At 50.3% G+C, this 27,553-nt stretch overlaps 1 protein-coding gene across 4 annotated transcripts in view; it reads right to left on the bottom strand.

Moving 5' to 3' along the window:
- LOC140469115 (fibronectin type III and SPRY domain-containing protein 2) overlaps positions 1 to 26,594 on the bottom strand; it is a 38,264-nt gene extending 11,670 nt beyond the window's left edge. Inside the window, exons 1-11 of one of the 4 annotated variants that reach the window (XM_072565410.1) lie at positions 26,573 to 26,594; positions 16,240 to 16,882; positions 10,596 to 10,691; positions 7,178 to 7,411; positions 6,948 to 6,970; positions 5,716 to 5,837; positions 4,652 to 4,813; positions 3,351 to 3,485; positions 2,840 to 2,996; positions 2,318 to 2,451; positions 2,012 to 2,141 (exon numbers count right to left, since the gene is read on the bottom strand). In XM_072565410.1, the coding sequence (XP_072421511.1) occupies positions 2,012 to 2,141; positions 2,318 to 2,451; positions 2,840 to 2,996; positions 3,351 to 3,485; positions 4,652 to 4,813; positions 5,716 to 5,837; positions 6,948 to 6,970; positions 7,178 to 7,411; positions 10,596 to 10,691; positions 16,240 to 16,827 (1,781 nt within the window). In that variant the 5' untranslated portion in view covers positions 16,828 to 16,882; positions 26,573 to 26,594. Of the gene's footprint in view, positions 1 to 2,011; positions 2,142 to 2,317; positions 2,452 to 2,839; positions 2,997 to 3,350; positions 3,486 to 4,651; positions 4,814 to 5,715; positions 5,838 to 6,947; positions 6,971 to 7,177; positions 7,412 to 10,595; positions 10,692 to 16,239; positions 16,883 to 25,232; positions 25,253 to 25,466; positions 25,728 to 26,572 lie in introns of those variants that run through there. The other 3 variants (XM_072565409.1, XM_072565412.1, XM_072565411.1) reach the window with 3 other exon arrangements.
- Between the last annotated feature and the right edge of the window lie 959 nt (positions 26,595 to 27,553).

The raw sequence follows: 27,553 nt of genomic DNA, 5'->3' as shown, positions 1-27,553 counted from the left end.
TTGCATGGATAGGATAAATAGACAGAGTATTTTCCCTGGGGTGAGGGAGTCCAGAACTAGAGGGCATAGGTTTAGGGTGAGAGGGGAAAGATATAAAGAGACCTAAGGGGCAACATTTTCACGCAGAGGGTGGTACGTGTATGGAATGAGCTGCCAGAGGATGTGGTGGAGGCTGGTATAATTACAACATTTAAGAGGCATTTAGATGGGTATATGAAAAGGAAGGGTTTGGTGGGATATGGGCCGGATGCTGGCAGGTAGGACTAGATGGGTTCGGATATCTGGTCGGCATGGACAGGTTGGACTGAAGGGTCTGTTTCCATGCTGTAAATCTCTATGACTCTCTATAAAAGGGACTTAAGGGGCAACGTTTTCACACAGATGTTGGTGTATGTATGGAATGAGCTGCCAGGGAAAGTGGTGGAGGCTGGTACAGTTACAACATTTAAAAGGTATTTGGATGGGTCTATGATTAGGAAGGGTTTGGAGGGATATGAGCCAAGTGCTGACAAATGGGACTAGGTATAGGTTAGGATATCTGGTCAGCATGGACGGGTTGGACTGAAGGCGCTCCCTTGGCACTGACCCTTCGACAGTGTGGCACTCCCTCAGCACTGACCCTTCCGACAGTGTGGCACTCCCTCAGCACTGACCCTTCGACAGTGTGGCACTCCCTCAGCACTGACCCTTCGACAGTGTGGCACTCCCTCAGCACTGACCCTTCCGACAGTGTGGCACTCCCTCAGCACTGACCCTTCGACAGTGTGGCACTCCCTCAGCACTGACCCTCTGACAGTGTGGTACTCCCTCAGTACTGACCCCCTGAGAGTGTAGCACTCCCTCAGTACTGACCCCCTGACGGTGTGGCACTCCCTCAGTACTGACCCTCTCACAGTGTGGCATTCCCTCAGTACTGACCCTCTCACAGTGTGGCATTCCCTCAGTACTGACCCCCTGACAGTGCAGCACTCCCTCACTACTGACCCCCTGACAGTGCAGCACTCCCTCAGTACTGACCCCCTGACGGTGTGGCACTCCCTCAGTACTGACCCTCTCACAGTGTGGCATTCCCTCAGTACTGACCCCCTGACAGTGCAGCACTCCCTCACTACTGACCCCCTGACAGTGCAGCACTCCCTCAGTACCGACCCCCTGACAGTGCAGCACTCCCTCAGTACTGACCCCCTGACAGTGTGGCACTCCCTCAGTACTGACCCTCTGACAGTGTGGCATTCCCTCAGTACTGACCCCCTGACAGTGCAGCACTCCCTCACTACTGACCCCCTGACAGTGCAGCACTCCCTCACTACTGACCCTCTGACAGTGCGGCACTCCCTCACTACTGACCCTTCAACAGTGTGGCACTCCCTCAGTACACACCCTCTGACAGTGCGGCACTCCCTCAGTACTGACCCCCTGACAGTGCAGCACTCCCTCAGTACTGACCCCCTGACAGTGCAGCACTCCCTCAGTACTGACCCTCTAACAGTGCAGCACTCCCTCAGTACTGACCCTCTGACAGTGCAGCACTCCCTCAGTACTGACCCTCTGACAGTGCAGCACTCCCTCAGTACTGACCCCCTGACAGTGTGGCACTCCCTCAGTACTGACCCCCTGACGGTGTGGCACTCCCTCAGTACTGATCCTCTGACAGTGCCCACTCCCTCAGTACTGACCCTTCAACAGTGTGGCACTCCCTCAGTACACACCCTCTGACAGTGCGGCACTCTCTCAGTACTGGCCCTCCGACAGTGTGGACTCCCTCAGCACTGACCCCCTGACAGTGCGGCACTCCCTCAGCACTGACCCCCTGACAGTGCGGCACTCCCTCAGCACTGACCCTTCGACAGTGCTGCACTCTCTCAGTGTATTGCGAACTCAAACAAAGTTCATCACCCACTGCCAATGATCACTACCTGACTAGCTGGTGGGTGTTCCTCGAGCAGTGGCTACAAGGCAATGGAACAGACCGAATCTGGAAGTGAGAAGTTATTTAATTTCTGTCACTCACCTTGTGAACCGCTCATCGTAGTTTGGGGAGTCAACACAGACATTATCCTCATTATAAACAATGGTTACTCCATCCTCCAGCAGTGAGAGGGCCAGGTGAGCTGTCTGCTCCATCAGATAGAACCGATTCCCTGTCACAGACAATTCCAACCTTTAGTTCAGGGTTCCAGCGTTTTCTATTTTAAAATAAAAATTGTAGGTGCTGGAAGTTCAAAACAAAAACGGAAATTGCTGTATCTGTGGAGAGAGACAGTTATCATTCCAGGTCCAGCAATTTCTGTTTTTGTTTTCTCTCTTTGTCACTAACCTGTGGTTCGAATGCTCACGGGTGAACTCCTGTCACTGCAGCCGCCTTCATTCAGTGCTCGGACATAGAACAGATAATTCTCATTGGGCTCCAAATCAACTATTGTTTTGCAGGAAGTGATCCCGGTTAGTGACCTCGACAGAAAGAAGAGATTGTTCATTCAGGAAACAACACTCCAGAGAGAAAATCACCAAAAGAAAGAACACATTCCAGCTCTTGACAGAGAGAGAACGCCATTCGGCCTATCAAAACCATTGCACTATTCTAGCTCACCCGGACCACGAATGGCCCCAACCTGGGGTCACTCATCCAGGGATGGGCTTGACCCGGTTGGGGGGGGGGGGGACTCACTCCGGTCAGCAGTGCAGGCTTCACGGTGTTGGGATTATTTGGAGAGGGGGTACTGTAGCCCAGGTTTTCAGCGGTTATCTTATTAACTCCAACCTGAACTGCAGAGGCCGGGGTTGAAATGTTTTCACCAGGTTTAATTTTCGGGTTTGTTCCTGGGGGGTGAGTACTCACTCTGTGAGAGATTCTGTCCAGTCACAGCTGCTGCAGACTTTGCAGAATTCCACGGTGTAGGAATCTGCAGAATTCCTGCCCTCAGATTCCCACTCAATGAGAGCTGCATTCGGACAACTTGCAACAGCTTTGCGCTTGATTGTCGGAGCTAGAGGAACTGAAACACAAATCGAGGTCAATGTCTGCACCTCAACCGGAACCTGAGAAACTCGGGATCCACATCCCCTGACCGATTCTCGCAGCAGATGGGACCCTTCTCCCGAAATACCTGCTCCTTCTTCCTAAAGTCAATGTCCAAATGGGTTTGACCTTTATTTTCTCGGTCACCTGGTAGCCCGCAGCAGGAAACCCGGGGGTTAACTGTTTGCATTCACATAGCGCCGGGCACCGCACAGACTGGGCACTACTCCATTACCTATTCTGCTTTATACTTCCTCAGACATCCCGTTCCCCGGGACCAGTCTGGTCAGTCACGTTCCGGGGTGTCCCATGTCCCTCTCAGGGGGGTTACCTGTGGTGTGCTTCGCCCGGTCACTCCCAGGACTTGTCCCGGCCGAGTTTGAGGCTGTAACCCAGAATTCATACACAGTGTTGGGCTTGAGATCTCTCACCGTGTGATACATCTCCTTCACTCTCAGGGACATGTCTGTGGGGGAACAGTAAAGGGCAGAGTGCAGTCAGGAGGAGGGAGCCGAGGGAAGGGAGAATTCACAGAGTTTACCCAACCCCGGGGAGATGGGAGTGAGGATGGGGAGGGGAGTGAGGATGGGGAGGGGGAGGGGAGTGAGGATGGGGAGGGGGAGGGGAGTGAGGATGGGGAGGGGGAGGGGAGTGAGGATGGGGAGGGGGAGGGGAGTGAGGATGGGGAGGGGGAGGGGAGTGAGGATGGGGATGGGGATGGGGAGGGGGATGGGGATGGGGAGGGGGAGGGGGAGGGGGAGGGGGAGGGGGATGGCAGGTGGGGGTTGGGGGTGGTGGTGGGAGATGGAGGTGGGAGATGGAGGTGGGGGTAGGGGGGTGGGGGTTGGGGGTGGTGGTGGGAGATGGGGGTGGGGGGTGGTGGTGGTGGTGGTGGGAGATGGGGGTGGGGGCAAGGGGTGGGGATAGTTCTGTCAGGGGTGAGTCCGATCCAGAAACGGTGAAGCCCAGACTGACCGCCCAGAGCAAACCCTGCCCGAGACTAACCCGGGACAGCCTCACTCCGAGCCGTTTCCCTCAGGTACAGCCGTGGCTGATCGGCTGCTGAAGACCTCACTCAGACCTGACCATCAGACTCCGGTCTCTGTGCAACCCGCCCGTGTCTGGGGCTGTTACCTGACCCACATTGGCTGTGATCAGGGCAGTTGCCCCCTCACACAGATCCCTCCAGCCCCCGATCCTGCTCCTGTTTCCCAAGTGTCACCGCCAGGGGGCACAGTGTCAGAGCCGGGCCCAAAGACCCCCCCCCCCCACCCCGTGCCCTGGACCCCCCCTCATCCCCTCACTCCCCACCCCAACACACCCCAGGGAACTCAACATGTCGAGGGCTCAGCTCAGCCCCTGAGCAGCCTGTAATTCCCCTTCCCATCCACTCCCTCACCGCAACCCGTTCACCCTCACCCCAACTTCCACACTGGTCTCCCCACCCTGTCCCCCACCCCAACCCCTTTACCCCAACTCTCATCCCCACCCCAACTCCCATATCCTCTCCCCACCCACTCCCCAAAACCCTCCCCACTCACCCACCTATTCCCCCACCCCAAATCCCCATTCTCCCATTCCAACCCCTAGACCCATACCCCCCAACCTTGCCCCACCCCCTTCCACACAAACCTGCTGCCCCCTGCTGGCTGGGGCTCGTATCTCGGGTCACCTCTCGGTAATGAAGCTGATAAAACTCCACCGTGTCATCAGCTGAAAGACTCCAGCTCACTCTCACTGAGTCACTGCTCCCTGTACCTGGGGCTTGAGGGCACATTGAAGGGGCCGAGGGAACTGGCAAAGAAAACACATCGTAATATCTCCAAGTTCATGAACTCCCCATACCTCACTCCCGCCAGAATGGATTTTGTAAATCAGGCATTTCAGTATGTGCAGAAGTGGCTGGAGATCAGAGGAAGGGTAATGTTTGGTTCAATGGCTTCAGGTGACCCAGTGATGCCCATCAGCATGTGGGCAATATCCAACAAGACTGGATGTGTTAGTGACAGAGAGTGAGTGTGTCAGGATAGGTATCAGTGTGTCAGAGTGGGGGTGAGTGTGTCAGTGTGGGGGGTCAGTGCAGGGGTGTGTGATGGATGGCAGTGAGTGTGAGGGGATGAGTGTGACAGTGTGAGGGGTGTCAGTGTGTGGGGGTGAGTGTGACAGTGTGAGGGGTGTCAGTGTGTGGGGATAAGTGTGACAGTGTGGGGGTGTCAGTGTGTGGGGATGAGTGTGACAGTGTGGGGATGTCAGTGTGTGGGGGTGAGTGTGACAGTGTGGGGGTGTCAGTGTGTGGGGATGAGTGTGACAGTGTGGGGGTGTCAGTGTGTGGGGGTGAGTGTGACAGTGTGAGGGGTGTCAGTGTGTGGGGGTGAGTGACAGTGTGGGGGTGTCAGTGTGTGGGGATGAGTGTGACAGTGTGGGGGTATCAGTGTGTGGGGAAGAGTGTGACAGTGTGGGGGTGTCAGTGTGTGGGGATGAGTGTGACAGTGTGGGGGTGTCAGTGTGTGGGGATGAGTGTGACAGTGTGGGGGTGTCAGTGTGTGGGGGTGAGTGTGACAGTGTGGGGGTGTCAGTGTGTGGGGATGAGTGTGACAGTGTGGAGGTGTCAGTGTGTGGGGATGAGTGTGACAGTGTGAGGGGTGTCAGTGTGTGGGGGTGAGTGTGACAGTGTGAGGGGTGGGTGTGTTACATACCTGGGAGACTGCTGATTGTATCTATTAACCGCTGCACCTCAGGCATATCTGTTGGGAATTTCTCAAATTCAGTTGTTGTAGGTAACTCTGGGTTAAAGTCCACTTGAAGAAATTCCTCCAGTCTGTGAGGGGGAAACAGCAGGGTTACTGATGGGAACGAAAGTATCGCTGGGACATTTGTGTAGGTCCCTCAGGTGGGTAGTACCCTCCGAGTACCATGTTGGCAATGGGATCCCTGTCCTGGACCAGAGCCACCCAGCAACCAGGAGTGTGCCTTGACCACTGAGCCAATCCGTGATGCCTTTAATGCCATCGTGAACTGAAATAGGCTGAGTCAGGCACAGCTCTTACTGCTACTATACCCTCCCCACCTAACTATAATGGGTGGAGGTGGGGTTGGGGATGGGTGACACATTCACTGGATGAATGTGCATTGAACTTGTTCCCATCTCAGTTTATATTGGAAACAGCATGTTAGGAACTTGTTCAAAGTGAGAGCTATGTTGATTAGATTGTTGCTCTAATCCTTGATTTAATCTCATCAAATTGAGGTGTTGATGAATCAAAAATTTCTACTTTTATTTTTGTCCAACATTAACACTGAGCATTTCCAATGGGTATTAAATGTAAAATAATACTCACATGGCACTGGCCCATCCTGATGGCTGTTTATTCAATGAGAAATACAACTGAAGGAGCATGTGATTCAATCTCTGGGAATCCAATTTTATCAGTGACAAAAATATCACCATCATGCACGATTATTTTCCTTAATGGAGTCCATCCAAACCCACAGTACTTCATTCCAACATCCATGCAGCATCCACTATCCCAATGCAATTCCCAGTTCTCTCACCAGCCACCACATGACCTCTCTGAGTGAGACTATTCACAGTGATGGTTATCATTGGGTTTACATTCACTAGAATTGGGCTGGAAGAAATGGGATCATTGTTCTCACTCAAATGTGCTCCCACCCCAATAACATCACTCAATCAGCACAAAATTAGAAATGACATAAACAGACATCGGGGACAATGTAACTATCAAACAATCAGCATGTTCCAGTGCAGGGTCTGGCAGCAGAGATCCCACTTATGGGGAAATACAATCCAGGATGAAAGGTTTACACCAACCCTTTATCAGTTAATCGAATAATTAAGAAAAGGATCTCACAGACACAGTGAGCCAGGCAGTATTACTACAAGTGCAGTGAGCCATGCCAGAGTTACCTGGCCAGTGCTGTTTGTCCATCCTGTTGTTGGAGAAAAAAGAAGATTCAGTATTCTTCGAAAATGTCTGATGCTTAACAAAAATAAAAGTAGTTGAATTATCTTTCAACGCAGAACTACCAGTGCTTTGATTCAATTCTCCCAATCCCCAACATGGCTTTGAGACCTCTGCTAGGATAACCCAGCATTAACATCCTTACAGAAGTGTCCAAAATTGTCTATGTGTTCACCTTCAGAAAGGTTTGCTTGTCTTCAGTCTTGAAAAGTTCCTCAGTGGATTCAATCAGTTCTTTGTACAGGTCAATGTTCTGCCCACAGCTCACCAGCTCCCCGTATAATTTCTGAAGTTTCAGTTTCTTCTCCTCTTCTAGCTCCTGGCACCTGTCTTCATAGCGTTGCACTAGAAACTGCATCAAGTCATCATACTGCAACTCCAAGTAATGCTGCTGTTTACCAATATTCTCCTGTTGGTCCAAAATAATTTGGTGTTAAAATGTGGTGTTTGAGTATCTGTGAAGATCATCAGCCAGATTAACTATGCTCCCTGTATGAGGGAGCTCTGCTGTGCTAATTAATCAGACCCCGCTGGTAGGACTCTGAGTTATTCTAGCAATGAGTGCTTTGATATGTTGCAGTTGGAGTTATGGGCAATGATGGGAGAGATTTTTTTGTGTTATGTGGCTGACCAGGTGTCCCTCCCATTCCTACCTGCTGCTTTTGTGTCGGTTTCAGGATGTAGAAGTTGATGACCAAGCCAGTTCTGCTGCATTGGGAACATACCTTCCTTAACCATCCTGGAGGAGGACTTGAAACTGGAGCCTCTGGTTCAGAGGCAGGGACTCTACCCATTGCACCATAAGAGCTCAAACTCAGAGCTAGAAATGGAAAGAAACAATCAGGAATCCCAGGTCCAGTCATTCCCGTGGGAATTACAGTTAGAGAGGGATTGGACTTGGCTCTGATGTTGCTTCTGTCCGATCAGTTGCTGACCATTCCCTTTTCATCTTACCTCTGATGAATCATACATTGCTCAGCTATAGGAGGACAGGCACTTTTTGTGGAAATACTGGAATTACCAGTAAGAGTCTAGCCTTTCACACAGGGCCTTGAACCTTCGCTGGTCTACTTCCTGAAGCAGTCTAATCTCTGTTAGGGAAAGAAATCTGCTGTCCTTACCCAATCTAGTTTACATGTGACTCCAGACCCACAACAATGTGTTTGAATTTTAACTGCCCTCTGGGCAATTAGAGGTGAGTCATAAATACTGGCCCAGCCAGTGATGCCCACATCTCTGAATGAACAAAAAGGACAGCACAGAGAGCACTGGGCCACAGGAACAGAAGAAAGTCATTCAGATTTTTCATTGCTGATCTGAGTCTTAGCTCCATTTATCTTTTTACATAGTTTCCTGCAATGAGAGGAGAGGTTAAATAACAATAAAATGTGTACAATTTTTAACTAGGTGAAGATAAATTGGTCATTGACTTGAAATATTAATGTGATCTCTCTCCACAAGTGCTGTCTGATCTGCTGAATGTTTACAATATATTGTGGTTTTTTAAAATTACAGCTTTCCAGTATTGCAGTACTTTGTTTTGGTGGGGGTTAATGCTGAGCAGGTGATCTCTTTGAGGGGACAGTCTAGAACTGGGAACCACAATCTTACTAGAAGGATTTGTCCATTTAGGATTGAGACTCAGAGGAATGTTTTTGTTCAGATGGTGGTGAAGTTTTGGAATTCTGCTCCCCAGACGGATGTAAAAGCTCAGTCACTGAGTATATGCAAGACTGAGGCCAGTAACCTTTCAGGAGATGGGGACAACATAGCTGATGTCAAAATTCACTATGATATCAGTTATTGGTGGAGCTAGTGCCAGGGATTAAATGGCTTATTCCTCCTGCTCCAACTCCTTTCTGTTTCTACTGAGTAAATGTCTAGCCATCTTCAATTTGAACACTTCAATTATATCTCAGCAAACACAGCCACTTGAGGAAGAGAGTTACAGATTTTTGTCTTTGTGAAAACATCTTCTGATCTTATTGTGGAATTGTTATAGTGCCATAAAGTTTTACAGCATGGAAACAAATTCTTTGGGCCAAGGGGCAGCATGATGGTTAGCACTGCTGCCTCACAGCACCAAGGACCTGGATTTAATTCCACCCCCAGGCAACTGTCTGTGTTCAGTTTGCACATTCTCCCTCGGTTTCCATTGGGAACTCTGGTTTCCTTTCACAGTCAAGAGATGTGTAGGTTCGGTGAATTAGCCAAGCTAAATAGCGCATCATATCCAGGGATGTGCAGGCTAGGTGGACTAGCCATGGGAAATGTAGGGTTATCTTACTGGGATAACATAATAGGGGTGGGATGCTTCTTGGAGAATTGGTTTGGATTCAATGGGCCAAAGGGCCTGCTTCCACAATGTAGAGACTCTATGAAAAACTCACCCATGACAACCAGGTTTCCCAAACTAAACCAGTCCCATTTGTCTGTGTTTGGCCAATATCCCTCTAAACCCTTCCTATTCACATACCTGTCCAAATATCTTTTAAACATTGTAACTGTATTTGTATCCACTATTTCCTCTGGCAGTTCAGTCCACAGAACTACCCTCTGTGTGAAAATGTTGCCCCTCAAGTCCCTTTTAACTCTTTCTCCTCTCACTTCAAAAATATGCTCACTAGTTTTGAACTTCCTGCTCGAAGGAAAACACCTCGGCTAGTCACCTTATCCATGCCCCTCATGATTTTATAAACCTCTATAAGGTCAGCACTCAACCTCCTGTGCTCCAAGGGAAAATGTCCCAGCCTATCCAGCCTCTCTTCATAACTCAAACCTTCCAGTCTTGTCGATTTTGAGATTGTTGTGGATTCCCACAGCTCAGCATTTAGTTTTCATTGTCTATATCATTTTATTATTTTGAAGACTTTAATCAGATTAGATTAGATTAGATTCCCTACAGTGTGGAATCAAGCCCTTTGGCCCAACAAGTCCACACCGACCCTCTGAAGAGTAACCCACCCAGTGATTAATGTACCTAACACTTTGAGCAATTTAGCATGGCCAATCCACCCTGACCTGCACATCTTTGGACTGTGGGAGGAAACCGGAGCACCCGGAGGAAACCCACGCAGACACAGGGAGAACGTGCAAACTCCACACAGTCAGTCGCCCAAGGCTGAAATCGAACCCAGGTCCCTGGGCACTGAGGCATTTCCCTCACTTTTAAACCCAAGGAAACACTGACAAGTTTATTCTTGTTGATTAGACAAGGTCACAAGGAAGAACGTCCCACGAGATCTTCCCCATCTCCCTAAGGGCAGATGGAGTCTCCCTCTCCCTCTCTCTCTCTCTCTCTTTCTATTACCACCACTGAGCTGCAGGTGCCAGTGTTGGACTGGATTCATCTGACAAAACAGCAGTGTTCTGAAAGCTCAATTCAAATAAACCTGTTGGACTATAACCTGGTGTCATGTGACTTCTGACTATCACCATTGAAAATCAGGGCCACCTCACACTGAGCTAAGTGTATTAAGGGGACGATGTCAACCTTCTCACACCATCAAGATTAAACTGGAGGTGACTTGATGACTCAATGGTGCCTTCATCAGAAGCTGAATGCTGAGAGATGTTTAATGTGAAATACTCACTTCAACAGTGACAAAGATTTCTTCCATGTGACTGACAAATGTCTCCACCTGAACCAGTTGCTGCCCAAGTTTTCTGATGTTGTCCTGACAGTCCATCTGAAAAAATGAGATGTAAGAGGCAGTTGGTCACATGACTGTTCATGATTATTCATAGAATTGGATAATAATCTCCAGACAGGACAGGACTTGTGGGCGACAGCTGCCTCTGAACTAGAAGCTTTAGGTTCATGACCTGTACCAGATCAAGGAACATGGATCCAGGATTTGGGATCCAGGATGAGGGATCCCTTAAACAAGGGCAATGCTCAGAATTGGAAGCAGAGATTGACTTGGTACTGACCAAGGTGTAGGACAAGGATCATTTTGTTCTTATTACTCACCAGCAAATGGATAAATCAGTCACCACAACTTCCTATGGGTTACCCAAGACCAGAAACTCAACGGGACTCACTGCATAAACACAGTGGCTACAACATCAGGTCAGAAGCTAGGAATATTGGGGGGAAATTTGCTAATGCTCTTCAGGAGGGTTTAAACTAATTCAGCAGGGGTGGGGGGGAGGGGGGGGAACCTGAATTGTAGCTCCAGTGTACAGGAAGTTGAGAGTAGTGAGGTCAGAAATAAGGTTTCAAGGTCACAGGAATGTACTGGTAGGCAGGAAGGTGATTTGAAGTGTGTCTACTTTAATGCCAGGAACATCTGAAATAGGGTGGGTGAACTTGCAGCATAGGTTGGAACCTGGGACTTCAATATTGTGGCCATTTCGGAGACATGGATACAGCAGGGACAGGAATGATTGTTGCAGGTTCCAGGGTTTAGATGTTTTAGTAAGAACAGGGAAGATGGTAAAAGAGGGGGAGGTGTGGTCTTGTGGCAGAAAGGACATTTGATGAGGACTCATCTATCGAGGAGCATGGGCTGAGGTTAGAACAGGAAAGGAGAGTCACCCTTTTGGGAGCTTTCTATAGGCCTCCAAAAAGTTCCAGAGATGTGGAGGAAAGGACAGCAAAGATGATTCTGGATAGGAGTGAAAGTAACAGGTAGGTGTCATGGGGGACTTTAACTTTCCAAATATTGACCGGGAATACTATAGCTGAAAATGTGTTGCTGGAAAAGTGCAGCAGGTCAGGCAGCATCCAAGGAGCAGGAGAATCGAGCCCTTCTTCAGGAATGAGGAAAGTGTGTCCAGCAGGCTAAGATAAAAGGTAGGGAGGAGGGACTTGGGGGAGGGGCGTTGGGAATGCAATAGGTGGAAGGAGGTCAAGGTGAGGGTGATAGGCGGAGTGGGGGTGGGGGCGGAGAGGTAAGGAAGAAGATTGCAGGTTAGGAAGGCGGTGCTGAGTTTGAGGGATTTGACTGAGACAAGGTGGGGGAAGGGGAAATGAGGAAACTGGAGAAATCTGAGTTCATCCCTTGTGGTTGGAGGGTTCCTAGGCGGAAGATGAGGCGTTCTTCCTCCAACCATTGTGTTGCTGTGGTCTGGCGATGGAGGAGTCCAAGGACCTGCATGTCCTTGGTGGAGTGGGAGGGGGAGTTGAAGTGTTGAGCCACGGGGTGGTTGGGTTGGTTGGTCCGGGTGTCCCAGAGGTGTTCTCTGAAACGTTCCGCAAGTAGGCGGCCTGTCTCCCCAATATAGAGGAGGCCACATCGGGTGCAGTGGATGCAATAAATGATGTGTGTGAAGGTTCAGGTGAAATTGTGGCAGATATGGAAGGATCCCTTGGGGCCTTGGAGAGAAGTAAGGGGGGAGGTGTGGGAGCAAGTTTTGCATTTCTTGCGCTGTATATGGAGGTTGGTGGGGTGGTAGGTGAGGACCAGTGGGGTTCTGTCCTGGTGGCAATTGGAGGGGCGGGGCTCAAGGGCGGAGGGGCGGGAAGTGGAGGAGATGTGGTGGAGAGCATCGTCGACTACATCTGGGGGGAAATTGCGGTCTTTGAAGGAGGAGGCCATCTGGGTTGTATGGTATTGGAACTGATCCTCCTGGGAGCAGATGCGGCGGAGACGAAGGAATTAGGAATATGGGATGGCGTTTTTACAGGGGGCAGGGTGGGAGGAGATGTAGTCTAGGTAGCTGTGGGAGTCGGTCGGTTTATAGTAAATGTCCGTGTTGATTCAGTCGCCCGAGGTAGAAATGGAAAAGTCTAGGAAAGGGAGGGAGGAGTCTGAGACGGTCCAGGTGAATTTGAGGTCGGGGTGGAAGGTGTTGGTAAAGTGGATGAACTGTTCAACCTCCTCATGGGAGCACGAGGCAGCGCTGATACAGTCATCGATGTAGCGGAGGAAAAGGTGGGGGGTGGTGCCAGTGTAGCTGCGGAAGATGGACTGTTCCACATATCCTACGAAGAGGCAGGCATAGCTGGGGCCCATGAGGGTGCCCATGGCTACTCCTTTGGTTTGGAGGAAGTGGGAGGATTGGAAAGAGAAGTTGTTCAGGGTGAGGACCAGTTCAGTCAGTCGAAGGAGGGTGTCAGTGGAAGGGTACTGGTTGGTATGGCGGGAAAGGAAGAAGCGGAGGGCTTTGAGTCCTTCGTGATGGGGGATGGAGGTGTACAGGGACTGGATAGACTATCACCTGATGAAGGAGCGTTGCTCCAAAAGCTAGTGTGCTTCCAATTAAACCTGTTGGACTATAACCTGCTGTTGTGTGATTTTTAACTTTGTACACCCCAGTCCAACACTGGCATCTCCAAATCATAGTTCAGGTAGTTATGATTGGTCAGTTTTTGTCCAATGTGTGCAGGCGGGTTTCCTGACACAGTATGTAGACAGGCCAACAAGGGGCGAGGCCACATTAGATTTGGTACTGGGTAATGAACCAGGCCAGGTGTTAGATTTGGAGGGAGGTGAGCACTTTGGTGAAAGTGACTACAATTTGGTTACATTTACTTTAGCGATGGAAAGGGATAGGTATGTACCACAGGGCAAGAGCTATAGCTGGGAGAAAGGCAAATATGATATGATTACGCAAAATTTAGGATGCATAGGATGGGGAAGGAAACTGCAGGGGATGGCCATAGCTGAAATGTGGAGCTTGTTCAAGGAACAGCTACTGTGGGTCCTTCATAAATAAGTATCTGTCAGGCAGGGAGGAAGTGGTCACGTGTGGAACAGTGGTTTACTAAAGATGTTGAGTCTCTTGTCAAGAGGAAGAAGGAGGCTTATGAAAAGATGAGACATGAGGCTCAGTTATGGGCTTGAGAGTTACAAGTTAGCCAGGAAGGATCTAAAGAGAGAGCTAAGAAGGGCCAGGAGGGGACATGAGAAGTTTTTGGCAGGTAGGATCAAAGAAAACCCTAAAGCTTTCTATAGCTATGTCAGGAATAAAAGAATGACTATAAGGACAGTAGTGGGAAGTTGTGCATGGAGTCCGAGGAGATAGGAGCAGCGCTAAATGAATATTTTTTGTCAGTTTTCACACAGGAAAAAGACAATGTTGTCAAGGAGAATACTAACATACAGGCTATTAGACTAGACAGGATTGAGATTCATAAGGAGGAGGTGTTAGCAATTCTGGACAGTGTGAAAATAGGTAAGTCCCTGGGCCAGATGGGGTATATTCTAGGATTCTCTGGGTAACTAGGGAGGAAATTGCAGAGCCTTTGCCTTTGCCTTTATGTCATCATTGTCTACAGGAATAGTGCCAGAAGACTGGAGGATAGGAAATACTGTTCCCTTGTTCAAAGAGGGGAGTAGAAACAACCCTGGTAATTATAGACCAGTGAGCCTTACTTCGATTGTGGGTAAAGTGTTGAAAAGGGTTATAAGAGATATGTTTTATAATAATCTAGAAAGGAATAAGTTGATTACGGATAGTCAACATGGTTTTGTAAGGGATAGGTCATGCCTCACAAACCCTATTGAGTTATTTGAGAAGGTGACCAAACAGGTGGATGAGGGTAAAGTAGTGGATGTGACGTATCTGGATTTCAGTAAAGCATTTGCTAATGTTCCCCATGGTAGGCTATTGCAGAAAATATGAAGATATGGGATTGAGGGTGATTTAGCGGTTTGGATCAGAAATCGGCTAGTTGTAAAAAAAGAGAGGGTGGTGGTTGATGGGAAATGTTCATCCTGGAGTTCAGTTACTCGTGGTGTACTGCCAGGGTCTGATTTGGGGCCACTGCTGTTCGTCATTTTTATAAATGACCTGGATGAGGGCTTAGAAGGATGTGTTAATAAATTTGAGGATGACACTAAAGTTGGTGGAATTGTGGACAATGCGGAAGGATGTTGCAGGGTGCAGAGGGACATAGATAAGCTGCAGAGCTGGGCTGAGAGGTGGCAAATGGAATTTAATGCAGAAAAGTGTGAGTTGGCTCACTTTGGAAGGAGTAACAGGAATACAGGATACTGGGCTAATGGTAAGGTTCTTGGCAGTGTGAATGAGCAGAGAGATCTCGGTGTCCAGGTGCATAGATCCCTGAAAGTTGCCACCCAGTTTGGTAGGGTTGTTAAGAAGGCATCTGGTGTGTTAGCTTTTATTGATGGCGGGATTGAGTTTCAGAGCCATGAGGTCGTGTTGCAGCTGCACAAAGCTGTGGTGCGGCTGCACTCGGAGTATTGTGTACAGTTCTGGTCGCTGCATTATCAGAAGGATGTGGAAGCTTTGGAAAGGGTGCAGAGGAGATTTACCAGAATGTTGCCTGGTATGGGGGGAAGGTCTTATAAGGAAAGGCGGAGGGACTCGAGGCTGTTTTCATTAGAGAGATGAAGGTTGAGAGGTTCTTAGTAGAGACATACAAGTTAATCAGAGGATTAGATCAGGTGGACACTGAGAGTCTATTTCCTCAGATGGTGATGGCTAGCACAAGGGGGCATAGCTTTAAATTGACGGGTGATAGATATAGGGCAGTAGTCAGAGGCAGGTTCTTTATTCAGAGAGTAGTAGGGGCGTGGAATGCCCTGCCTGCAACAATTGTAGACTTGCCAACTTTAAGGAGGAGAAAGTGAGGACTGCAGATGCTGGAGACCAGAGCTGAAAAATGTGGTGCTGGAAAAACACAGCAGGTCAGGCAGCATCCGAGGAGCAGCGAAATCGACGTTTCAGGCATAAGCCCTTCTTCAGGAATGCTAACTTTAAGGGCATTTAAATGGTCATTGAATAAACATATGAATGATAATGGAATGCTATAGGGTTAGTGGGCTTCAGGTTGTTTTCACAGGTGGGCTCAACATTGAGGGCCGAAGGGCCTGTACCGCGCTATGTTCTACCTTCTATGTATACCGCAGCAAGTAACTCAGCTCCTGACCCCTCAAAAGCCTGTCCCCCATCTACAACGCACAAGTCAGGATTGTGATGGATTACTCCCCACTTTCCCTGGGTGGGGGCAGCTCCAACAACACTCAAGAAGCTTGACACCATCCAAGACAAAGCAGCCCCCGCTTGGTTGGCGCCACATCCACAACTTCCCCTCCCACAGCACTTTACTGGCCGGGAATTATTTGGCATCTATGTGGTTTGCTGCACTGCTGCTAAACCTGCTCTCTGCCTTTATTCCTGATGAAGGGCTTTTGCCCGAAACGTCGATTTCGCTGCTCCTTGGATCTTGCCTGAACTGCTGTGCACTTCCAGCACCACTAATCCAGAATCTGGGTTCCAGCATCTGCAGTCATTGTTTTTACCTCTTTAGTTTTGGGGATCTACCTTCGCAGCTTCTACAGCCAATGAGAGAGGAGCCACTCGGTGGTGTCTGTGGGATCCAAACAGCTTTTCAAAAGCAGGAATTGGGATCCCGCAGGATTGGCAAAAAACATCCGGAACAGTGCCCTCAGGAAGCTCCCTGTTTTGCGGATCACCCTCCGACTCCCTGGATAGGTCCCTTGTCAATGGCCCGGGATGACTGCGATCCAGTGGGATCCTGGATGGGAGATCTGAGCTGGGGCTAAGGGGTGGGTCACTGCACGGGCTGCAGGCGCTCTCTGAATCCACAACCTGCAGAAAGGGATCGAACACCGCGGCTGGGCGGAAACTGGGGGACTCCACCGGGCTGTCCGCGGACCCAGCCTCTCGGGGCAGACCCCAGCTGGAAGCCGGTACCGGCTGCTCCTCCTGGGCGGCCAAGCCGCTTCTCCCACCGGCCGGCTCCCCTGGTTCGTACAGCCCCGTGCAGTAGAAGCGGAGACTGTCCCCGTTCCCCGGTCTCTCCTGCCCCAGCAGCCTCTCTCCCCGGGTCTCCGCGCCTTCTCCGAGTCTCTGCTCCCCCGAAGCCTCTCTGCTGCTCTCACTGGCCATTTCATTCAGGGCCACGGTTCACAGGTTCCAGAGTCAGCTTCACTTCCCCCGAATCCTGCAGAAAGCAAACACATGACAGCAGTTTTACAACCTCTTCACCTCCTTAACAAACCCGTTCACAGATGCTTCCAAGAACTGAAGGAAATTACCTGGAAGTCAGAAAATAACCGGGGATGAGTGTGTCAGTGAGTGAGTGTGGGTATTGGAGTGTGTCAGTGAGTGAGTGTGTCGGTGAGTGAGTGTGGGTATTGGAGTGTGTCGGTGAGTGTGTGTCGGTGAGTGAGTGTGGGTATTGGAGTGTGTCTGTGAGTGAGTGTGGGTATTGGAGTGTGTCAGTGAGTGAGTGTGTCGGTGAGTGAGTGTGTCAGTGAGTGAGTGTGGGTATTGGAGTGTGTCGGTGAGTGAGTGTGTCGGTGAGTAAGTGTGGGTATTGGAGTGTGTCGGTGAGTGAGTGTGTCGGTGAGTGAGTGTGGGCATTGGAGTGTGTCAGTGAGTGAGTGTGTCAGTGAGTGAGTGTGGGTATTGGAGTGTGTCTGTGAGTGAGTGTATCAGTGAGTGAGTGTGGGTATTGGAGTGTGTCAGTGAGTGAGTGTGTCGGTGAGTGAGTGTGGGTATTGGAGTGTGTCAGTGAGTGAGTGTGTCGGTGAGTGAGTGTGGGTATTGGAGAGTGTCTGTGAGTGAGTGTGGGTATTGGAGTGTGTCAGTGAGTGAGTGTGTCGGTGAGTGAGTGTGGGTATTGGAGTGTGTCTGTGAGTGAGTGTGGGTATTGGAGTGTGTCAGTGAGTGAGTGTGTCGGAGAGTTAGTGTGTCAGTGAGTGAGTGTGGGTATTGGAGTGTGTCGGTGAGTGAGTGTGTCGGTGAGTAAGTGTGGGTATTGGAGTGTGTCGGTGAGTGAGTGTGTCGGTGAGTGAGTGTGGGCATTGGAGTGTGTCAGTGAGTGAGTGTGGGTATTGGAGTGTGTCTGTGAGTGAGTGTGTCAGTGAGTGAGTGTGGGTATTGGAGTGTGTCGGTGAGTGAGTGTGTCAGTGAGTGAGTGTGGGTATTAGAGTGTGTCGGTGAGTGAGTGTGGGTATTGGAGTGTGTCAGTGAGTGAGTGTGTCGGTGAGTGAGTGTGCGTTTTGGAGTGTGTCAGTGAGTGTGTCAGTGAGTGAGTGTGGGTATTGGAGTGTGTCAATGAGTGAGTGTGTCGGTGAGTGAGTGTGGGTTTTGGAGTGTGTCAGTGAGTGTGTCAGTGAGTGAGTGTGGGTATTGGAGTGTGTCAGTGAGTGAGTGTGTCGGTGAGTGAGTGTGGGTATTGGAGTGTGTCAGTGAGTGAGTGTGTCTGTGAGTGAGTGTGGGTATTGGAGTGTGTCAGTGAGTGAGTGTGTCTGTGAGTGAGTGTGGGTATTGGAGTGTGTCGGTGAGTGTGTCAGTGAGTGAGTGTGTCAGTGAGTGAGTGTGGGTATTGGAGTGTGTCAGTGAGTGATTGTGTCAGTGAGTGAGTGTGGGTATTGGAGTGTGTCAGTGAGTGAGTGTGGGTATTGGAGTGTGTCAGTGAGTGATTGTGTCAGTGAGTGAGTGTGGGTATTGGAGTGTGTCGGTGAGTGAGTGTGGGTATTGGAGTGTGTCGGTGAGTGAGTGTGTCGGTGAGTGAGTGTGGGTATTGGAGTGTGTCGGTGAGTGAGTGTGTCAGTGAGTGAGTGTGGGTATTGGAGTGTGTCGGTGAGTGAGTGTGTCAGTGAGTGTGGGTATTGGAGTGTGTCGGTGAGTGAGTGTGTCAGTGAGTGAGTGTGGGTATTGGAGTGTGGCGGTGAGTGAGTGTGGGTATTGGAGTGTGTCAGTGAGTGAGTGTGGGTATTGGAGTGTGTCAGTGAGTGATTGTGTCAGTGAGTGAGTGTGGGTATTGGAGTGTGTCAGTGAGTGAGTGTGGGTATTGGAGTGTGTCGGTGAGTGAGTGTGTCGGTGAGTGAGTGTGGGTATTGGAGTGTGTCGGTGAGTGAGTGTGTCAGTGAGTGTGGGTATTGGAGTGTGTCAGTGAGTGAGTGTGTCGGTGAGTGAGTGTGGGTATTGGAGAGTGTCTGTGAGTGAGTGTGGGTATTGGAGTGTGTCAGTGAGTGAGTGTGTCGGTGAGTGAGTGTGGGTATTGGAGTGTGTCTGTGAGTGAGTGTGGGTATTGGAGTGTGTCAGTGAGTGAGTGTGTCGGAGAGTTAGTGTGTCAGTGAGTGAGTGTGGGTATTGGAGTGTGTCGGTGAGTGAGTGTGTCGGTGAGTAAGTGTGGGTATTGGAGTGTGTCGGTGAGTGAGTGTGTCGGTGAGTGAGTGTGGGCATTGGAGTGTGTCAGTGAGTGAGTGTGGGTATTGGAGTGTGTCTGTGAGTGAGTGTGTCAGTGAGTGAGTGTGGGTATTGGAGTGTGTCGGTGAGTGAGTGTGTCAGTGAGTGAGTGTGGGTATTAGAGTGTGTCGGTGAGTGAGTGTGGGTATTGGAGTGTGTCAGTGAGTGAGTGTGTCGGTGAGTGAGTGTGCGTTTTGGAGTGTGTCAGTGAGTGTGTCAGTGAGTGAGTGTGGGTATTGGAGTGTGTCAATGAGTGAGTGTGTCGGTGAGTGAGTGTGGGTTTTGGAGTGTGTCAGTGAGTGTGTCAGTGAGTGAGTGTGGGTATTGGAGTGTGTCAGTGAGTGAGTGTGTCGGTGAGTGAGTGTGGGTATTGGAGTGTGTCGGTGAGTGAGTGTGTCTGTGAGTGAGTGTGGGTATTGGAGTGTGTCAGTGAGTGAGTGTGTCTGTGAGTGAGTGTGGGTATTGGAGTGTGTCGGTGAGTGTGTCAGTGAGTGAGTGTGTCAGTGAGTGAGTGTGGGTATTGGAGTGTGTCAGTGAGTGATTGTGTCAGTGAGTGAGTGTGGGTATTGGAGTGTGTCAGTGAGTGAGTGTGGGTATTGGAGTGTGTCAGTGAGTGATTGTGTCAGTGAGTGAGTGTGGGTATTGGAGTGTGTCGGTGAGTGAGTGTGGGTATTGGAGTGTGTCGGTGAGTGAGTGTGTCGGTGAGTGAGTGTGGGTATTGGAGTGTGTCGGTGAGTGAGTGTGTCAGTGAGTGAGTGTGGGTATTGGAGTGTGTCGGTGAGTGAGTGTGTCAGTGAGTGTGGGTATTGGAGTGTGTCGGTGAGTGAGTGTGTCAGTGAGTGAGTGTGGGTATTGGAGTGTGGCGGTGAGTGAGTGTGGGTATTGGAGTGTGTCAGTGAGTGAGTGTGGGTATTGGAGTGTGTCAGTGAGTGATTGTGTCAGTGAGTGAGTGTGGGTATTGGAGTGTGTCAGTGAGTGAGTGTGGGTATTGGAGTGTGTCGGTGAGTGAGTGTGTCGGTGAGTGAGTGTGGGTATTGGAGTGTGTCGGTGAGTGAGTGTGTCAGTGAGTGTGGGTATTGGAGTGTGTCAGTGAGTGAGTGTGTCGGTGAGTGAGTGTGGGTATTGGAATGTGTCGGTGAGTGAGTGTGTCAGTGAGTGTGGGTATTGGAGTGAGTCGGTGAGTGAGTGTGTCAGTGAGTGAGTGTGGGTATTGGAGTGTGTCGGTGAGTGAGTGTTGGTGAGTGAGTGTGGATATTGGAGTGTGTCAGTGAGTGAGTGTGGGTATTGGAGTGTGTCGGTGAGTGAGTGTGTCGGTGAGTGAGTGTGGGTATTGGAGTGTGTCGGTGAGTGAGTGTGGGTATTGGAGTGTGTCGGTGAGTGAGTGTGTCAGTGAGTGTGGGTATTGGAGTGAGTCGGTGAGTGAGTGTGTCAGTGAGTGAGTGTGGGTATTGGAGTGTGTCGGTGAGTGAGTGTTGGTGAGTGAGTGTGGATATTGGAGTGTGTCAGTGAGTGAGTGTGGGTATTGGAGTGTGTCGGTGAGTGAGTGTGTCGGTGAGTGAGTGTGGGTATTGGAGTGTGTCGGTGAGTGAGTGTGGGTATTGGAGTGTGTCGGTGAGTGAGTGTGTCAGTGAGTGTGGGTATTGGAGTGTGTCGGTGAGTGAGTATGTCAGTGAGTGAGTGTGGGTATTGGAGTGTGTCGGTGAGTGAGTGTCGGTGAGTGAGTGTGGGTATTGGAGTGTGTCAGTGAGTGAGTGTGGGTGTTGGAGTGTGTCGGTGAGTGAGTGTGTCAGTGAATGAGTGTGGGTATTGGAGTGTGTCAGTGAGTGAGTGTGGGTATTGGAGTGTGTCAGTGAGTGATTGTGTCAGTGAGTGAGTGTGGGTATTGGAGTGTGTCGGTGAGTGAGTGTGGGTATTGGAGTGTGTCGGTGAGTGAGTGTGTCGGTGAGTGAGTGTGGGTATTGGAGTGTGTCGGTGAGTGAGTGTGTCGGTGAGTGAGTGTGGGTATTGGAGTGTGTCGGTGAGTGAGTGTGTCAGTGAGTGTGGGTATTGGAGTGTGTCAGTGAGTGAGTGTGGGTATTGGAGTGTGTCGGTGAGTGAGTGTGTCGGTGAGTGAGTGTGGGTATTGGAGTGTGTCGGTGAGTGAGTGTGTCAGTGAGTGTGGGTATTGGAGTGAGTCGGTGAGTGAGTGTGTCAGTGAGTGAGTGTGGGTATTGGAGTGTGTCGGTGAGTGAGTGTTGGTGAGTGAGTGTGGATATTGGAGTGTGTCAGTGAGTGAGTGTGGGTATTGGAGTGTGTCGGTGAGTGAGTGTGTCGGTGAGTGAGTGTGGGTATTGGAGTGTGTCAGTGAGTGAGTGTGTCAGTGAGTGAGTGTGGGTATTGGAGTGTGTCGGTGAGTGAGTGTGGGTATTGGAGTGTGTCGGTGAGTGAGTGTGTCAGTGAGTGAGTGTGGGTATTGGAGTGTGTCGGTGAGTGAGTGTGGGTATTGGAGTGTGTCAGAGAGTGAGTGTGTCAGAGAGTGAGTGTGTCAGTGAGTGAGTGTGGGTATTGGAGTGTGTCAGTGAGTGAGTGTGTCGGTGAGTGAGTGTGGGTATTTGAGTGTGTCGGTGAGTGAGTGTGTCAGTGAGTGAGTGTGGGTATTGGAGTGTGTCAGTGAGTGTGTCGGTGAGTGAGTGTGGGCATTGGAGTGTGTCGGTGAGTGAGTGTGGGTATTGGAGTGTGTCGGTGAGTGAGTGTGTCGGTGAGTGAGTGTGTGTATTGGAGTGTGTCGGTGAGTGAGTGTGTCGGTGAGTGAGTGTGGGTATTGGAGTGTGTCGGTGAGGGAGTGTGTCGGTGAGTGAGTGTGGGTATTGGAGTGTGTCGGTGAGTGAGTGTGTCGGTGAGTGAGTGTGGGTATTGGAGTGTGTCGGTGAGTGAGTGTGTCGGTAAGTGAGTGTGGGTATTGGAGTGTGTCGGTGAGTGAGTGTGTGTATTGGAGTGTGTCAGTGAGTGAGTGTGTCAGTGAGTGAGTGTGGGTATTGGAGTGTGTCGGTGAGTGAGTGTGTCTGTGAGTGAGTGTGGGTATTGGAGTGTGTCGGTGAGTGAGTGTGTCGGTGAGTGAGTGTGGGTATTGGAGTGTGTCGGTGAGTGAGTGTGGGTATTGGAGTGTGTCAGTGAGTGAGTGTGTCAGTGAGTGAGTGTAGGTATTGGAGAGTGTCGGTGAGTGAGTGTGTCGGTGAGTGAGTGTGGGTATTGGAGTGTGTCGGTGAGTGAGTGTGTCCGTGAGTGAGTGTGGGTATTGGAGTGTGTCGGTGAGTGAGTGTGTCAGTGAGTGAATGTGGGTATTGGAGTGTGTCGGTGAGTGAGTGTGTCGGTGAGTGAGTGTGGGTATTGGAGTGTGTCAGTGAGTGAGTGTGGGTATTGGAGTGTGTCGGTGAGTGAGTGTGTCGATGAGTAAGTGTGGGTATTGGAGTGTGTCGGTGAGTGAGTGTGTCAGTGAGTGTGGGTATTGGAGTGTGTCAGTGAGTGAGTGTGTCGGTGAGTGAGTGTGGGTATTGGAGTGTGTCAGTGAGTGAGTGTCAGTGAGTGAGTGTGGGTATTGGAGTGTGTCGGTGAGTGAGTGTGGGTATTGGAGTGTGTCGGTGAGTGAGTGTGTCAGTGAGTGAGTGTGGGTATTGGAGTGTGTCGGTGAGTGAGTGTGTCGGTGAGTGAGTGTGGGTATTGGAGTGTGTCGGTGAGTGAGTGTGTCGGTGAGTGAGTGTGGGTATTGGAGCGTGTCAGTGAGTGAGTGTGGGTATTGGAGTGTGTCGGTGAGTGAGTGTGTCAGTGAGTGAGTGTGGGTATTGGAGTGTGTCAGTGAGTGAGTGTGGGTATTGGAGTGTGTCAGTGAGTGTCAGTGAGTGAGTGTGGGTATTGGAGTGTGTCAGTGAGTGAGTGAGTGTGGGTATTGGAGTGTGTCAGTGAGTGTGTCTGAGTGAGTGTGGGTATTGGAGTGTGTCAGTGAGCGTTAGTGTAGGGAAGTGTGTTGGGGATACACTTTAAGGGCATTTAAATGGTCATTGGATAGACATATGGACGAGAATGGAATAGTGTAGGTTAGATGGGCATCAGATTGATTTCACAGGGCGGTACAACATCGAGGGCCGAAGGGCCTGTACTGCGCTGGAATGTTCGATGTTCTACATGAATGTGAGTTCTGTTACTCTGCATATTTGCTTTGTGTTCAAATGTGTTTTGGGCCATTGATTTTTTTTAAAAAGATATAATTTGACAATTACTTTCCATTTGCCCCCCTGTCCATCTGTGTCGCTCCTGTCTGCTCTAGTTTCAGCCTGTCTCAGATTCCGGTGCAGTAGGTTCTCACTGTCAGTGTGAGCTATTTTGAAACATTCCGGGAGTGCCTTTTCCGAGTCTTTACATCGTCGATGTTTTAGACTCTCTCGCATCACCACAGACCAAGGGCCGGATGGTACTGGTGTTATATGAGACTCGGGTGTTTTTCATCAGCGGGAGTCTCGGACCTGCCTGGTGTTAATGGATGGGTGCCCCCTTTTTTATTTTTATATCATTTTTTTGGTGGGGGTTGTCTCGGTGAAAGATTTTTTGTATCACTATCTGTGGTTATTTGCTCACTTGTCACTGAAGAGTTGTAATAATTTGAGTGTCAGTGACAAAGTGAGTCTTGATGTCTTTTGGGCGAATGTCTCAAATCTCTCGATGCCGAGGAATTTCATGAGGCGGTTATTCATGCCTTGTGTTTGTAATGACTATTCCCATTTCAGGAACCTCTCCCACAGCTAAACCGCAACATTTCCACCTCCAGCTGAATCACTCTGCCCCTGCTCAAGTGGGTTTTAAAATTATGCTTTTAAGTAACAATTTGACACCTTCTGACTCCAATTAATGTTATTATTTTGTTGTCTCAAGTTGCTCCTGTCTGTCTTTGAGTCGGTCTATTTCACTCTCCCCATTTCCTCTCCCTCTCTTCCCCTCTGACCCCGTCTATTATTCTCTCTCCCTTATTCTCTCCCTGCTTCATTCTGATACTCTCTCGGTTTCTCACTCACTCTCTTATTCTCTTCCTCCGAGCTTCCAGCTGAGAACTTCAGCATCGAGTCAGATCCAATAACACCAATGGGATGTGTAAAAGCAGAAATACTCTCTGTTCGGCTGGGCAGACCAAACACAGACTGGGCGAGCACTTTCCGCTCTGTCTGTAGGAAGGAGCCTGACATTGCTGTTTGATTAAACCGCCCTGTTCCGGGCTTGCTGCAGAGTTCAGATAAAGCACACTCGAGGAAGTCCACCTCAGTTTCTGCTCAGGCACTTTCCAAACTCGAGCTTGCCACATTGTATTCCATAACTTTAGAAACAAAAACAGAAGTTGCTGTAAAAGCTCAGCAGATATGTAGCATCTCGGAGAGAAATCCGGGCTACGGTTTCGGGTCCAGCGACCTCCCTCAGAGCTGATTGTCAATTGTCCAGACGGAGTATTTACCGGTGCTTCTGTGACGGGTTGGAATTGGGCAGGCAGGAGATTACAATATCTTAGTCAACGTGGTTTCCCTCGCTCTGGGTGAACACCTCACACAGCCCTCTATTGTCTTGCAGCTGTTCCTAAACACCTCCGGGAGTTAATCGGTGAGACCCCACTCTGGCCTGAGTCCCACACCGTTTATAAACAGACCTCTCAAAAGCCACCGCCGTTCCCGAACCAATTCCCCCTGCAGCGACTTTACAATCTCAGGCCGGTCCTGCCCGCTATACCGTTGCTAGCTCTGTACCCACTGCCACATTGTGAGCCAGACACTGTACCCACTGCCACATTGTGATCCTGGCTCTGTATCCAGTGCCATATTGTGAACCAGGCCTTGTACCCAGTGCCACATTGTGAGCCAGACCATGTACTCAGTGCCACATTGTGAGCCAGACCATGTACTCAGTGCCACATTGTGAGCCAGACACTGTACCCAGTGCCACATTGTGAGCCTGGCCCTGTAACCAGTGCCACATTGTGAGCCTGGCCCTGTAACCAGTGCCACATTGTGAGCCTGACTCTGTACCCAGTGCCATATTTAGTGCCAGTCCCTGAGCTCCACCAAATCATTGCTGAGACTTACAGAGAAACACGACGAGCAGTAAGAACCTTCTGGAACACCGAACGTACCGGATATGGAAAGAAATTCTGGGAGTACGCAGTGATCTGCAAGGTCTAAAAATAAATGGGAAGTGAGATCCTTACATATTGCGGGACATGTTTGCGGGACTCGGCTGAAACGGAACTTCACAATCTGTCCCTCAGTGATTCAAATCTTCTCCGATTCACTCAAAACCATATTGTTCAGCATTCTTACCTGGCCAGGAAGTTTACTTCCTTCATTTCATCCCTCAGTGTTTCCCTGGGGCTGGGGCTGGGGTATTTTTAGCAGCGGTTAGTGACACTGTCTCAGTGACACTGACGTTCAGCAAAGTTCGAGACTGAGCAGAGATTGCAAACATCCAAAGAGACGCAAGAGGGAATCAGTTGAAGTCAAAGTTATGGACATAACAAGGCAGCATTTAACGCCCGATACAATGGGAGGATTGAAGAAAGTCAGGAAATCATTCCTTGTCAAAACTCCACCGAATTCCAGGTAAAAACAATGACTGCAGAAGCTGGAAACCAGATTCTGGATTAGTGGTGCTGGAAGAGCACCACTAAAATCGACGTTTCGGGCAAAAGCCCTTCCTGAACTGCTGTGCTCTTCCAGCATCACAAATCCAGAATCCGCCGAATTCCAGTTCAGTCAGCATCGGAGAGTTGGCTCAGAACATCCTCCATCCATCCTCACTCCTGAGCCTTCGCAGGCAGGATGGGCTGACTGGGCTCTTTCTGGGCCGTAAACTTTCTAAGGTCAACATGACCCGGTGACCCTCTCTTCCGGATGAACATTGGAGAATAGTATCGAGAGAGAAGAACCACGGAGTCTGGGAAACCATTTGTGCCTATTGGCAGAATACAATGAGATAGGAACAAGAGATGGCCATTCAGCCGGTCGAGCCTGTTCTGTACAGCAGTTCAGACAGCATCCTTCATCAGGAAGAAGGGCTTTTGCCCGAAACGTCGATTTCGCTGCTCCTTGGATGCTGCCTGAACTGCTGTGCTCTTCCAGCACCGCTAATCCAGAATCTGGTTTCCAGCATCTGCAGTCATTGTTTTTACCTTAGTCATTGTTTTTAACCTGTTCTGCACAGGGAGAAAGTGAGCACTGCAACTGCTGGAGATCAGAGTGGTGCTGGAAAAGCACAGCAGGTCAGGCAGCATCTGAGGAGCAGGAGAGTCAACATTTCGGGCAAAGGTCCTACACAGTCTATTTCAGAATTGAAGAAGTGTGGACTTGTTGGGCCGAAGGGCGTGTTTCCACACGAAGGGAATCTAATCTAATCTAATCTAAAATGTCACTGGACTCGAAATGGTTACCTTGTTTCTGTCTGTCCAGATGCTGCCAGATCTGCTGAGTTTCTCCAACATTCTCAGTGTTTATTTCCAGCACCCGCAGTATTTTATCTTCTGAGGGGAAACATCTTTCTTGCCGAAATTTTCATAAGATCATCCTTCATTTTTCGGAATTCTACAGAGAGTGGTATAAGAAGAAAAGGGAGATGGGGCTCTCTGAACCCCTTCCATAATACAGCTGAATACGGGGCGGGGTTAGGGGCTGGGGGGTGGGGATGGGGGTGTGGTTAGAAATGGGGGCGGGGTAAGGCTGGGGATGGGGGTGTGGTTAGAAATGGGGGCGGGGTAAGGCTGGGGATGGGGGTGTGGTTAGAAATGGGGGCGGGGTAAGGCTGGGGATGGGGGTGTGGTTAGAAATGGGGGCGGGGTAAGGCTGGGGAAGGGGGTGTGGTTAGATATGGGGGCGGGGTAAGGCTGGGGAAGGGGGTGTGGTTAGATATGGGGGCGGGGTAAGGCTGGGGAAGGGGGTGTGGTTAGATATGGGGGCGGGGTAAGGCTGGGGAAGGGGGTGTGGTTAGAAATGGGGGCGGGGTAAGGCTGGGGAAGGGGGTGTGGTTAGACATGGGGGCGGGGTTAGAAATGGGGGCGGGGTAAGGCTGGGGAAGGGGTTGTGGTTAGATATAGGGGCGGGGTTAGGGCATGGGGCGGAGTTTAAGAAAGGGGCGAGGTTGCCTCGCAGGGCGGGATTTAGTGCAGGGGCGGGGCTAGGACTGCGGGAGGAGGTGTGGTTATATGTAGGGGCGGGGTTTGTCGGGTGGAAGGGGCGTGGCCAGGACTGCGGGAGGAGGTGTGGTTATATGTAGGGGCGGGGTTTGTCGGGTGGAAGGGGCGTGGCCAGGACTGCGGGAGGAGGTGTGGTTATATGTAGGGGCGGGGTTTGTCGGGTGGAAGGGGCGTGGCCAGGACTGCGGGAGGAGGTGTGGTTATATGTAGGGGCGGGGTTTG

This window comes from Chiloscyllium punctatum, chromosome 48, assembly GCF_047496795.1.
Source record: "Chiloscyllium punctatum isolate Juve2018m chromosome 48, sChiPun1.3, whole genome shotgun sequence".
Lineage (NCBI taxonomy): Eukaryota > Metazoa > Chordata > Chondrichthyes > Orectolobiformes > Hemiscylliidae > Chiloscyllium > Chiloscyllium punctatum.
The sequence above is the reverse complement of the archived record's forward strand: the minus strand, read 5'-3'. Positions and strand labels throughout refer to the sequence as shown.